The sequence below is a fragment of the Pteropus medius genome, unplaced genomic scaffold (assembly GCF_902729225.1).
Source record: "Pteropus medius unplaced genomic scaffold, Ma_sr-lr_union100, whole genome shotgun sequence".
In the NCBI taxonomy this organism is placed as follows: Eukaryota; Metazoa; Chordata; class Mammalia; order Chiroptera; family Pteropodidae; genus Pteropus; species Pteropus medius.
In genome coordinates, this window is record NW_024340696.1 from 530,681 (window position 1) to 543,674 (window position 12,994).

The 12,994-nt window shown below is 39.9% G+C and overlaps 1 protein-coding gene across 7 annotated transcripts in view; it reads right to left on the bottom strand.

The window, feature by feature from the left end:
* E2F8 (E2F transcription factor 8) overlaps positions 1-12,994 on the bottom strand; it is a 16,127-nt gene continuing 3,133 nt past the window's right edge. For 5 of the 7 annotated variants that reach the window (XM_039865561.1, XM_039865564.1, XM_039865563.1 and 2 more), the window contains exons 3-13: positions 12,582-12,860; positions 12,057-12,213; positions 10,173-10,484; positions 9,812-9,973; positions 7,975-8,112; positions 6,312-6,515; positions 5,930-6,017; positions 5,127-5,658; positions 1,632-1,764; positions 1,120-1,514; positions 1-744 (exon numbers count right to left, since the gene is read on the bottom strand). In XM_039865561.1, the coding sequence (XP_039721495.1) occupies positions 562-744; positions 1,120-1,514; positions 1,632-1,764; positions 5,127-5,658; positions 5,930-6,017; positions 6,312-6,515; positions 7,975-8,112; positions 9,812-9,973; positions 10,173-10,484; positions 12,057-12,213; positions 12,582-12,860 (2,583 nt within the window). In that variant the 3' untranslated portion in view covers positions 1-561. The remainder of the gene's footprint in view (positions 745-1,119; positions 1,515-1,631; positions 1,765-5,126; positions 5,659-5,929; positions 6,018-6,311; positions 6,516-7,974; positions 8,113-9,811; positions 9,974-10,172; positions 10,485-12,056; positions 12,214-12,581; positions 12,861-12,994) is intronic. The other 2 variants (XM_039865565.1, XM_039865570.1) reach the window with 2 other exon arrangements.

A 12,994-nucleotide genomic window follows, 5' to 3' on the forward strand; every position in this document is an offset into this window, starting at 1 on the left:
AAAAGTTTTAATTTCAAAAACTTATGATTAAAAATACATTTTATAAATAATTTTTCCATAGACTTGATTGAGAATTGTTGCGAACTTTACAAAAAGACATACTGCAACAACACATTAAAATTACAAAAAATATACCTATAGCCTTCCTATTTAAAAATACATTATACATCACAGCGTTTTCTTTGTGCAAAATTTACGAGAATGCTGTGTTAGGCATATCACACATTCACTTAAAGGGACGTAAACTTTAATACAGTCACTTTGCATAATAGTGTAGGCACAGGTGAAATAATTAATTCTTTCCCCCTAAAAGTTAATATACCTTAGTTTAACATTTTACTTTTATTTTTTAGGACTAATGGCTGAATTTAGCCTCATACAAATATATATATACATATATGTAATGTGTGTGCATTTAAGTACAAAAACGTGTGTTTTGAAATTAAGTAAACACTCAACGTATTTATAATATTTTCAGAGAATGTGTTCTCCAAACCAGTCTGAGTACATCTTCTCTATTAAACAACTCTTTAGAAAATTAAATGAAGCCAAATCCGTCAATTAATGAACATCCTCTGTTGAGACTTCCAGTTTTCGCTGTGGGACAAAGAGAGTTCCTATGGAGGTTTTATTAGCACCATCGAAATCCACACAGGATGAGCCCATTGACTTCATTGGTCCACCTGGGGTACGGAAGAAACTTTCGGCCACTAATTGTGATCCTTTGGGTGTCACGGGAACAGGCTGATTGGAAAGGGAAGAATGGAAAAAAGAAGTCAAATCCACAGAAGTATGCCTTAGCAGCCTTAGAATATTGGACCGGAAGGACGTGTCACATGTGGGAGCCTAGCATACTTTGAAATCAACTAGGTAAGCCTGGATGAATCTGACATTCTAGCTATTTTTGTCAAGGCAAGACAAAAAGCTCATGATAACTCAGTAATAGGGACTCCTTGGGTACACTTCCTGTGATTGGAAGGCAGGCATGCATTCAATCTCCTTACTCTCCCATCCTTTCCCTTTCCAAAGAAGAAAAGCAAAAGAGCAAGTCTCCCCTGACACTGATATTTGGGACTTAATAATCTAAGGAAGAAGTAAATTGAATGGAAATACTCTTACCTGTTGTGCCCCTGTCACAGCAATGGAGTGTCCATTTGGTTGGTTCTGGCCTGGGACTGGAGAGTCATACCTGGTGGCCCTCCCTTGCTGAGTGCTTGCATTTTCTGGTATGACACTAACAACCTCTATTCTTGGAGACAAGGGAACAGTTCCGGGCCCAGGGCTGGCAGACACCTGCACACTGGGGGAGATGAGTCCCAAGTGCTGCAGCGTGAAGTTTACAATGGCTGAGCTTGGGTTCTGCATTGGAAAGGGGTGGCTTGAAGTGAGAGCTGGGCTGTTCCCTACAGGTACGGCTGCCATGGAAGTTGGTGAGACCATTAGCTTCAAAGGTGTTACATGAAAAGAGGGAAAATTAACAGCAGTGAGTTCAGATGATGTCACTGGAATAACACCTGAAAAGAAAAGGGGGGTAAATATCTTAGAAGCAGAGGCATTTGTCTGAGAAGCTTAGAAGGTTTAAATGAACTTGAGAATGACCCACATCTGAATAGTGTTTTACGTACACTCACCTGCGATTGGGGAGCTGTAGATCCTGTGGTTTGGGGAAAGTGTACCTGAGTTTTCTTTACTAGGCAAAATGGACTCTGCCCCCAGGGGTGAGCACTGGGTGAGAGGGATTAGGTATCCTGATGGGAACACGGTCTAGAAAACAAGGAGAAAGGGTTTATTTTACACACAAATACTGGAAGAAAAACGGCCATGTGCCTCTTCCAGGACTATCCCTTGGTTGTGGTTTGTTTCATCAGACCAAAGCCTCTAAATGGGTAGGCTACAGGCAGGGAAGCTATACAGCTCCCTGAAGACAATATCCCTCCTCCCATTCCAACACTTGTCCTGAGTAATACAAACCATGTGTTTCCTAAATGCCCTATGTGGTCTTCGGAAGTGCCCTGAAGCTGGCACTGATCCTGCTTAGAGTAAGATTCACCCAGCAGACCCCCTTAACACCGACACAGTATGTCCTGCTTATCAGACTCCTTGGCATGATGTGGTCATTGTGAGAACCAAGTTTAATGCCGTTGGATACCATAATGTCCCTGCTGTGTTATTATCTGATTGCTCTTGAATTATGTAGAATGGCATTTCCCAAAGGGTATTCTGAGAGACCCTAGATCCACAGGATGTAAGCAGGCAGTGCTTGAATCATGCTCAAATATGTTTGGGAAATGCTGAATTCAACAAAGGAAAATGGTGTTTTTATGACTTTCTGAGGGACTTTAATAATGGCATGCACTGTAAATCTCCAAAGGGGTATCCAGCATGTAGCATTTCCCAGGCTAGCTGGCAACTAAATTTTTGATAGTGTTAGTATTCAAGGAAAACATTTTAAGAAATGTTGATTTAGAGAAGGGGGTTGCCAAACCATGGGCCAAAACCTAACCTCTTGGCTGTTTTTGTAAATAAAATTGCACAAGAACACAGCCATGCCCATTCATTTATGTATTGTGTATAGGTGCTTTCCTATTTTTTTTTTTTTTACAATGGCAGAGTTGAATAGGTACAACAGAGACGAAATGGTCCACAAAGCCAGAAATATTTACTATCTGGTCCTTTCTAGAAAAAAGTTTACTGATTCCTGATTTAGAACAAAGGAATCATATAGATTTTTTCCCCCCAATGCTTTAGGTTCTAATGAGACCAAGCAAACATGCTTATAATATACAAACTAAATGGCATGGCACCCAGATTTCAAAAACTACAGATAAAAAAGAGAATTGATTAATTCATATTAGAGGCCCAACTGTCATGGAACAAAAGCTTTAGGCAAGAGAGTTATATTCCAAATGGAAACGGCCAGAAGGTTGGGTTGTGTATATCTTCCCCATGCCTGCTAGATCATTGTACTTTGCCAAACAGAGAAAGCCTAACATAGAAAGCCATGAGTGGCTGAATGGCCTGAAAACTATGCTTTAGCCTTACCGCGAGCAGAACTGGCAAAGCTAAAAGCAGCTCTTGTAAACTGGGGGCCTTCCTTTTATCTTCCTCCAGATCTCTCTTTTTGACATTGTCAAAATAAGTCTACACTTTGATCTAGATGTTAACAGGAACCAGTGAATTCAGAATCTATAATGCTAAAAGTGTACCACCAACTTTAAATTTTGTTTCTGAGATGCTTGGTACTGTTCAATATGTTTACTGGTAGGTTCCTTGAAAGTTGTAGGAATAGAAATTTTTTAGGTGGATTTAGGCATTTTATAAATAACTCTTCTTTGCTATTGTGAATCTTTCTCATGGTACAAGTTATTCTGCTTGCTGGTTTCTTTCAAATCTTCGGCAAAACCTATAGTACTCTAATAATTATTTTTCAATTTTCTGGAAACTACATTCATCACAAAATCCTTTAACCTCTAATGCCAATTCCTTTTTCTTTTTTTTAAAATGAGAACTATTAAATTAGTATGATAAATGAGTTTGATATATTTCAACTTGCATGTCATCTCATTAGCCTATATTAGCCCTCTTACCCCTCTTCCTATTACATCATCCTATTTTATTTCCACTATAGTTCTTATTGTTCACTACCCGACATGTTTGTGTTATTTGTATATTGTTTTCTCTCCAAAACCAGATTCTCGGTAAATGTTTGCTGAATGAATGAACACATTTTCTTTCTCCTGCTCAGACCATGCTAAGAAGAAATGGTCAAAATGAAGTCATGGAAATGAAGGAAGAAGCAGAGAGGCATGGAAAATCTATCTACTGAAAACCCTAATCCTGATTAACTAAGTGAGCAACAGGAGACCATTATTAAATTATCTCATTGGCCCAAAGAGTTTATGGATCTCACAGAAAATTGAATCAGGCTAAAGCTTTGTGATTTTCTCCCTAGCATGGATATTAAATGCAAAATGATACTAAGCTAAGCTAATAGATATTTTGAATGGTTACCATGAGGCCATCCTTAAGGAAGACTTGACAAACTCTAAAGCCTCCTCAATGACAACAGTTACAGATAATACTCTTCAACTTATATGGTGCCTTAAAAGAATCACAAACCCCTTTATGTGTATCATCATGTAATAAACTCACTTAGCCTCACAAAAACTGTAGTATGGCTTGGGGCAAGTACTCAAAAGCAACTGTCACCAAAGGCAGGTGCTGGGTTTGATTTGATCCAGAGCACAATACTTTACACCCACTAGATGATCAGGGAAAACTGGTGAAACAAATTCTTTACAGATGTGGGAAAATAAGATGTAGAGAAGTAAAATAATTTGAGTTAACAGCAGGGATAAAATGAGAGATTAACTTTTGCTTCCACATTTAGGGGTGGGTATTCATTCAGTGATCATGTCATATGTAATTGTCCTAAGGGAGGAAAGTGAGATAATGCATGTAAAAGTGCCTAATCCTCTGACATCTGGTATGTGGGTAGGCATCCAATAAATGTTAATTCCTTCCTGAACTAAATTCCCCCTAGGAAAAAAATGCTCTAGAACATCAAAATCCCTAGAAAGCAATGTGTAAAACATACCTACAATTTGCCAGGCTAAGTTTTTTCTATTTACACGAAATAGAAATTTCGGTTTAAATTTTAGATAGAAAGTAAAAACAGGGGGAACAATTTATCTTCTAGGCAACAGATGTCAGTTATATGACATCAAACAAACATTAGGTAATGACTCAGAAAGCAGGAGTCACAGGGACCTTACGCATCCATCCATTCATTTGGGGTTACGTTTGCTCATAAATTATTTAAGACTTTCATGACAGGTGTTTGCATTCCAGTATGTGGCGGAGAAATGGACTTAAGCACAACCACCCATGGTGCTTTAAAAAGAGAGTAAATAATCCCTTCCTCTAAAGGTTAAAAATGTCCCTGCAGTCATCCCAGCCAGGGGATTAGCTGTCTGGGGCCTTGTTTGAATTATGGGATGCAAAGGAACAGTTCCTTGTCTTCTGAGAGACTGCTCTTTGCTCTGGTAAATTTCACAAGCCACCAAATCCTCCTTTAATCAGTTGGGGTGTTCCTAAAGTTTTACATAGCGAAAGGTTGTACTTACTGTGGAGACATTTTCAAGTCCTTTTGGGTCCTCTTTAAATTTCTTTTTGCAACCACTATCCTCGAGCACGCTTGTCCTCTTTAAGCCTTTTTCTCCAGCAGATTCCCCGTCTTGGGTCTGTGTACCTTGTCTCTCCAGCACTGGCAGCAGGCTTCCAGGCCTGGTGGAGACACTGGCCTTTGTGGCATCATTGGCTGCCTTCTCAGTGGTGACATCTGTGGAATCTTTTGAGCTTGTAGCTTTAGAAGAAGGGCTAGGGGAGACTGTTGGACTCAAGCCTTGGGGCGGTGTCATGGTTTGGGCTTGGGCAGGCTGTAAGTAGATGGCATACGATGGGCCCGAAGGGGCCTGAGGTAGGATCACGGGCACTGCCGATGGCAATGGGCTGGGGATCAGGGGGACCACCCCCAGGGGCTGGATGAGGGAAGGTGCCTTCAGCTCCAACTCAGCATTCACTGGGGTGTCCAGAGGGGCCAATGGTTTGCAGTGCCCGGATCTTGCCAGCTGTACTTGGACTTCCTTTCTGTGTTCACTAAAAGAAAAGATTTTAAAACATGACACATTTTCTAAAATGTTCTAAAATAAACACATTTTCTCTATAACATTCTACGTTAGATTGTCCCAGATTGAAGCCGTGCTTTTATGAAACTAGCAGATGTTTCTGTAATGATTGTGTATGAGTTATAGGAAAGATTATCTCACCAGACTCGAAGGCTAGAGCCTATTCTTACATAAAATCAGTAATCCTAATGATGCAACATAAAAGTAATTTATCCTGTTACTAAAGAGTATTGCCAACCTACCTTGATTGCTCTTCCAACTGCATTTTGCAAATAGCTGCAAGCTGAGCCATTTTATTTGGGAAAAGTGAAGAATTCTGAGAATTCTCAGCTGATGAAATAAAAAGGGGGGGAGTTGGTCAAATCAAAAGAATATGACATATCACTGAACGCTAAAGAACAGAGAACATGTACCCCCCCCCAAAAAAAAATCACTTAGCAATGAAAAGAAAAACCCCACAAACTACTTTTATCTTTTAAGTCATACATAAGTTAGGCTTCAAGTGGGGTTAGGTATACAGACATGGAAACAATTCTCTAACAAGTCCCATCTGGATCAAGTAAGCTAAAAAAAAATTAGAAAAGAATTCTTCCAAGCAGAGCCCTGACATGATTGAAAACATACCTTTGTTGGTCTTGATAGGGCTACTGGGAGCAGAATTTATCTTTCTCCGATCACTTTCTATGCCCTTTACCAGTTTGATAAGAGATGGGTGTCGAGTGAAGTTTGGTTTCCCGCGTGTGGAAAAGAGGTTTTTGGCACAGTTCTCTTTTGAAGACTGCCTCACTTCCAAATCTGAGGGGGAGAAAGAAATGACAGGGCTGAGACCTGAAAGAGAAAAGGGCCGTGTGTTAAAACACGGGTGGTTCATCTTCCTTTTGGGATATGAGGTCAATTTATAGTTCTAAAATGATTTTAGGAATCACAGTGGCAACAGTTATAGAGCACGAAATATGTGCCAGACACCGTTTTAAGGGCTTTATAGATATAAAACCTTGTTTATCCTATTAAATGAATTCTGAGACAAGATTTCACACTTTAGTATTTCTAATCAGTGGTGTGCTATAGTGTAATTGTCAGTGTTTTTTTTTCCTTTATTGATATATAAAAAATTGTACATCTTATAATCAGTGGAATCTTACTTAATCTGGTGAAAAATGCTGACCCTCACTGCTATGGACTGCATATTTGTGTCTCCCTGCCAAATTCATATGTTGGAATGTAATGCCCAACATGATATTCGAGGTCCTTGGGTGGTACTTAAGTCACAAAGGCGGAGACTTGTGGAATAGGATTAGTGCTCTTATAAAAGAGACCCCCACAGAGCTCCCCAACCCACTTCTACCTTGTGAGGTTGCAATGAAAAGAAGGCTGTCTAGAAAGCCGGTGCTCACCAGACACTGAATCTGCAGGTACCTTGATCTTGGACCTCACAGCCTTCAAAACTGAGAAACAAATTTCTGTTGTTTATAAGCCACTCAGTCTATGGTATGTTGTTACAGCAGCTCAAACACACTAAGACACTCTCAACAACACCAGGTAGGTACTTCTCAGGAAATGCATCCCCATTAGGAGGCATTTTGGAGACATTAAGCAACTGACTCTTGGTCTCTCAGCTAGTCGAATGTGGGCCTAGGATGTAAACTCCATTAGTCTGGCTCCAGAGCCTGCACTATAGTTCTCTTCCCCAAAGGAAATCTTTCTGAGATTACATCCCAAATCATAATAACCTCACAAAGGCGCCATGGTTCTTTCCATTTTGTAGATGAGGAAACTCAGCCTTGAAAATGTAATTAATTTGCCTAAGGCCACACAGCTAGTAAGTGGCAAAGCTGGGACTGGAACCTAAGTCTCCCTCTGTCTCGATGCCCATGTTCTCGCCACTTTCTAGCACCTCTACGTGGGGATCTTTGGTGGAATGCAAAATGTTAGAACCCCAGAGCTGAGATGGAGATGATACTAATATCGGAATGAATTCATTTCATTCTCAATGAACATAGACTCCATTATGGTCACTGAGAAGCATAAGGGCAGCAATAGTACCATGTTTTGTGATGCTTTCAGATTCTACCTTCTGAGCACTGTGTGGGAGGTGGTTATGGACTTTGGGTTGCTGATGGAGTCAGTAGCCAAACTTTCTATATTGACACTCATCTTTGTCTTTTCAACCACTTAGATATGTTTTCTCCTTGTAGGAGTGTGGGTCAGAAAGGGAAGAGAGACTATCTCCAAATGTGCATTACTTCAAAAACAGTGAAGCAAAGAATTTAGGAAAACAAATACATACCACTGGGATTTGGACTGATTTCTGGGCCTGTCCATTTAAAAGCTGGTTTTCGGCCTCTTTCCTCTGTAACATGAACTTTCTTGATAAGCTCCAGGCTACTCAGAACATTAGCTATATCATACAGCCTCCTTATTTTTGCTGGGGGAAAAAAAAGTATATATACCATTTTAATAGAATAATGAAAGATCAAAGGACTTTGCTTCATAAGGATTTCATGTATATTCAAAGAGCAATCCTAACCATCAATGTCAAAGGGAAATGTAACTCTTTTAAAGCTACTCTAGTGATACTGCTTTAATTAAGACAAAAAAAAGTTTTGAATATTGAAAAGACTCAATTACTGCTGGTAGTGAATTTTGAAATGACAAATGCACAAGTTGAAAAAAGGAAAAATGACTTAATGAGATCACCCTATCAGAAACTATGTTATAGACTTTTTGATAAAAAGTCACCATTGCTGAGCATCTTCTAATGAGGATGCTGAAGAATTTGAGGAACAAAGGAAATAAAGCATCAATGATAAATGTATAGCTTTCCTGCTTGTGATAGTTTACATCAATAAGATTTAGTAACATAAGCATGGGAAATTCCATAGCCCATCAAAATTTGTAAATTGTTGCATTGTCTTTATGTAATATGCAAAGCATAGATTTATAATTCTATAGATTTTACATATCTTAAAAAGTTTTGTTAGAAAAAGTCTGCTTTTACATCCATTTTGTTAGTACAAAAATTATAAATCAAGACCCTTCTTCATAACCATGACAGAAGGTTCTGAATTCCCTGGGGATTCAGCAAATTACACATCTGCAGTTCCTGGAATAGTTTCCAAGGCTGTGACTAACCAGGGAAATGAGCTGAAAACTGCCTGGTGACTCAGTAAAGCAGGCAGCACATCAGTAGTATCAGGATGTGTTTTCTGAAATTGCAGATCTCCCAAGCCAATTGCCAGTATTATTGCTTTTCTCTCTACTTAATTTTGCCTTGATAGAGACACTATCAGCCTGGGGATGTCTGAATATACTTTCATGGGACTAGTATTGCTTTTCAGGGATGGGAACAAGTCTGTGTGACAGTTTGTGGGCATTCCCACGGCCTCTGCAGCCTCTTCCTCACCATCTTCGCCATAGATAGAGCTGGATCACCCAAAGTGTCCCATGTTCAGGCTAGCTTCACTCCCTACTTGGAGGTTTGCTAATGCCCCCAGGAGAGAGTGCAGCAGACCCCACCCACCTGCTGAGCACGTCTTTCCACACCTTCACTCTACTCTTCTACATGGAGGTTCCTGCAAAGTCTGTTATGGAGGCGAGGACAGACCTCTGCTTCAGGAACCCAATCTATAATCCCATTCCAACTTTGAGCAAATATTCTGGCTAAAACTAGTCATTCAAAATGGCAAGCCAATTGTGCTGCAGGTCACTTCTGGGGACAATGTGAGAAGGGTTATTTGTACTCTCACTTATGAGAGACAGTAGAAAGAGCAGAGACCTGGGTTCCAGTCCCACTTTACTACAATTTACTGCTCGTTTCGACTTCAGGGAATTATAGATTGGATAGGAGTAAAATGGGGACAATGTTGCAGTGTCAAATGAGGTAACTTTTAAGGAACTGTTTACAAGCCAAAATGTTAGGCAAATAAGAGTAGTTTTATATATATCTCTGAATCCTACACATTCGCTAAAGCAGCATGATCATGGCTTCTGGGGAGAAGTGAAGATACAAAAGCATAATTAGAGAAGATCAATTTACATAGCAAATGTATTTGAAAATCAGTTTGTAAGTGATAGTTTATTGTTTAAGAATAGGTCCAAAAGTCCGTGGCAGTCATGACACTTACTTTTAAACTTGCTTTTATCCAAATCTTCCACATGGTCCTCCCCAATTAAAATCTTGGCAGCAATTTCTAGGCTTACTATCTGAGGCGATGACACCAAAAACAGCATCACAAATTTCTGGCTCATCACTCTTAAAGACTTGTCTTTGCGGCTGTTTACAGAAGCTTTGAAGAAGGATGAGGATTAGAGAATTAAAATTCATGAAGGGACAAGTGACTTCTAAAGTAACAAGGCTAAAAATACTACCACCTGATCACTCAGTTGACAACTGCAGCATTTTAATGTTAAAGATGGCGTAGCTTTAGAGCATGTTCCCTAAGGAACCTTTTCTTTAGACCTGAGCTTTTCCATACCATCTCTCACCTGCCCGAAATTCCACTCCAGGGAGTCCGACAAAACACATGTCTGGGTGTCCATTTTGGCCAGTGTTTGCTTTGATATGATCCTCTATACTGTAACTCTTACTAAAGTCAAATTCTTGTTCATACTCTTTCTTTTTGATCATCATAATCTGCTCGGCGTACTTGTTTTCCTCCCCGACGCTTTTCAAAGTCCCAAGGGTTTTGTTGAGATTATGTCGCCCATGCCAAGTGTACCTGTTTTTGGCAAGGCGGCTTACCATATGTAAGCTCTCTAGGACATTCACAATATCATAAATGCGCCGACGCTCAACATCTACAAAGAACGAGAAATTATACATTATTAGGATCAGGTTTTGTAACGTGTAAAGAACTGACTAACTTTTTCTTCTGTGGTTTATCAATCAGTAGGTTCTGGATGATGTAACTTTGTTAACGCTCAACAACAAAGACCGTGAAGATGAGAAAGACACGTCCCCACTCTCGAAGGGTACAAATAGTTAATACGAATTAGAGAGGTGACATTTGCTGAGGGTCTCCTATGCACCATACAGCTTTAGGACATTTCTGCCCTAAACCTGTGAGGTAGGTATTATTATCTACACTTTAATGATGAAGTAATAGAGGCTCAGGGTGGCTAAGCAGATCACTCCAAGGCAGAGGCAGGGAGTAGCAAAACCAAGTCTTTAATACACTAAATCTCACACTTTGCAACCTGTTTCTTATGTTATTTCCCAACACACATACACACGACTGTCATATGATAGGTACAACATGCTGAGATTTCTTGTTTCTGGAACCTGCCTGATATGGTCTTCCCTGAAGGCCTTTGTGCTAGGCTGTTCCTTCTGTTTGGAATCCCTCTCCCAGATGTCTTCATGGCTTCCTGCCTTGATTCTTTCAAGTCCTGGCTCAGATGTCACCTTCTCAATGAGGCCTGACCTGATCACTTAAATTTAAAATTGCAAAGAACGCCTGATCTTTACCCTGGTCTACATATTCTTTCTTTCCACAGTACATATTATCCTCTGACATACATTATAATGACTTACTTATGTCCTTTGCATATTATCTGTTGCCCCCACTAGAATGTAGTTTCCATGGGAGCAGGGATTTTGTCCTTTTTGTTCACGGATGTTATTACAAGCTTTTACATTGCCTGGCATGTAGAAAGCAATCAATAGATACCTGCTGAATTATAGGGTACATCCTACACAGTTCAATGTGAAGTGAAGTTGACATTTATAAACATGTGTTAGAAGGGTAAAACTTTATGGGGTAATAGCTATATATTAAAATATCCCGCTTATCTCTTCAGTTTCAGATTATGATATTTTCATGACTCCAAATGTACCCCAAATTTGCCACAGACCCCTTTTTAGCTATAACTAGGTTCGAGTCTATGAAGAGTAAAAGGGGGCAGGGAGACACAGTAATTTTGCCAAACACTCAGAAAACCAATTGGTCCTTAGAATAGTGCTGAGTGGCAGGGAGAGCTAAAGCCCCACTCTCTCACACACAAGCTGATCCTTCTCATAAACTAGGAAGATACCATTTTGTAGCCTGGCTCTTCAAGAGAGAAGTTCAAAGTTGTAGCAGTTAAGAAACAAGTCATAAAACAATGTTGCCTTCCTTTAAAGCTCCAGAGCTTTTGAAATGCAGTCAGAAGCAATCTTCATTGTGATTTTTTGCTTCTGTTTTAAGGTTCACGAAAATTGGAAACTACATGCCTTTATTCTTAAATTAATAGGGCTTTAGAGATTTATAATTCCCTGTGGACTTATTTGTGCCATTACAAACACTGGCTAGATGAATGGGGGTCTGAAGGAGTAAGTCTATGAACTCGCAATAATTATTAACCATTTCAGTGAGTTCTTCGTATACTTACTAAGTTCCTCAGCTACTTCGTCAAGACAGATGTCATTATTCACCGCAGGGTTAGGATAATTAGGATATCGTGCTAAGAACTTATGACACAACAATCCTAAACTTTTCTCTTTTCGACTTGGCTGGGATTTCTCATATTCGTCTCCAGATAAGTGTTCCTACAAAGGAAGAGGTAAATAATGTCTTATTCTGAAATAACATTTGACAGATTTATTAGGGGCGTCTGTGTTCTATGACTAACACCAATTCATGTGCTTTGCTTCAATAGCTGCAAAATTTTGGGGGGGAAAAGTTGGGGAGCCAACTGCTTGGCAGATCTCTGAAAGGGAAGCTTGAATTGAAAATAAGTCAAAGGTTCAGAATTTCCAGTTATGTATCTGACGGGGTCCAAACTTTTCTGGTGCTCTGATGAAGGCTAATAACTGTGTGAGGGTGGCGATGCTTTATATTGCTGGCAATGCTGTAACAGTTACTCCTCTCCTCCCCGCAAGTCCCCTAGTCTCCACCCAGTCCTCTGCAAACCTACGTGTAAACAATCTTTGGGCTCAGGTAATCCATTTCTGTTGTCAAACAACCCCCGTTTCTGATCTCTGTTGCGGATCTCAGGGCTCACAGCACTGATGAGCATTTTCAGGTTGGCTGTTGGTGTCCATGGTTCTCCCTGGGAGATTTCCTTGGGCTTGGTGGGTGTGGTTAAAGGGCCAAAGTCAGGCTGGATCTCTGTCAACACTGTGTTTGCTACAGTGGATTCTTTCAGAGGTGTTTTCATCAATCCCCTTTTATGTGGCTCAAAAAAGAGGTTTTCCTGGTTTGAAACAAGTAAATAAATTCACTGTAAAACAGGATTTATCAGATAGCTTTTGACTCTAGAAATTATACAATAAATAGAATATTACTAAGAAAAAGAATGCCTAACGAGGTTGTATTAGTCCACTCTAA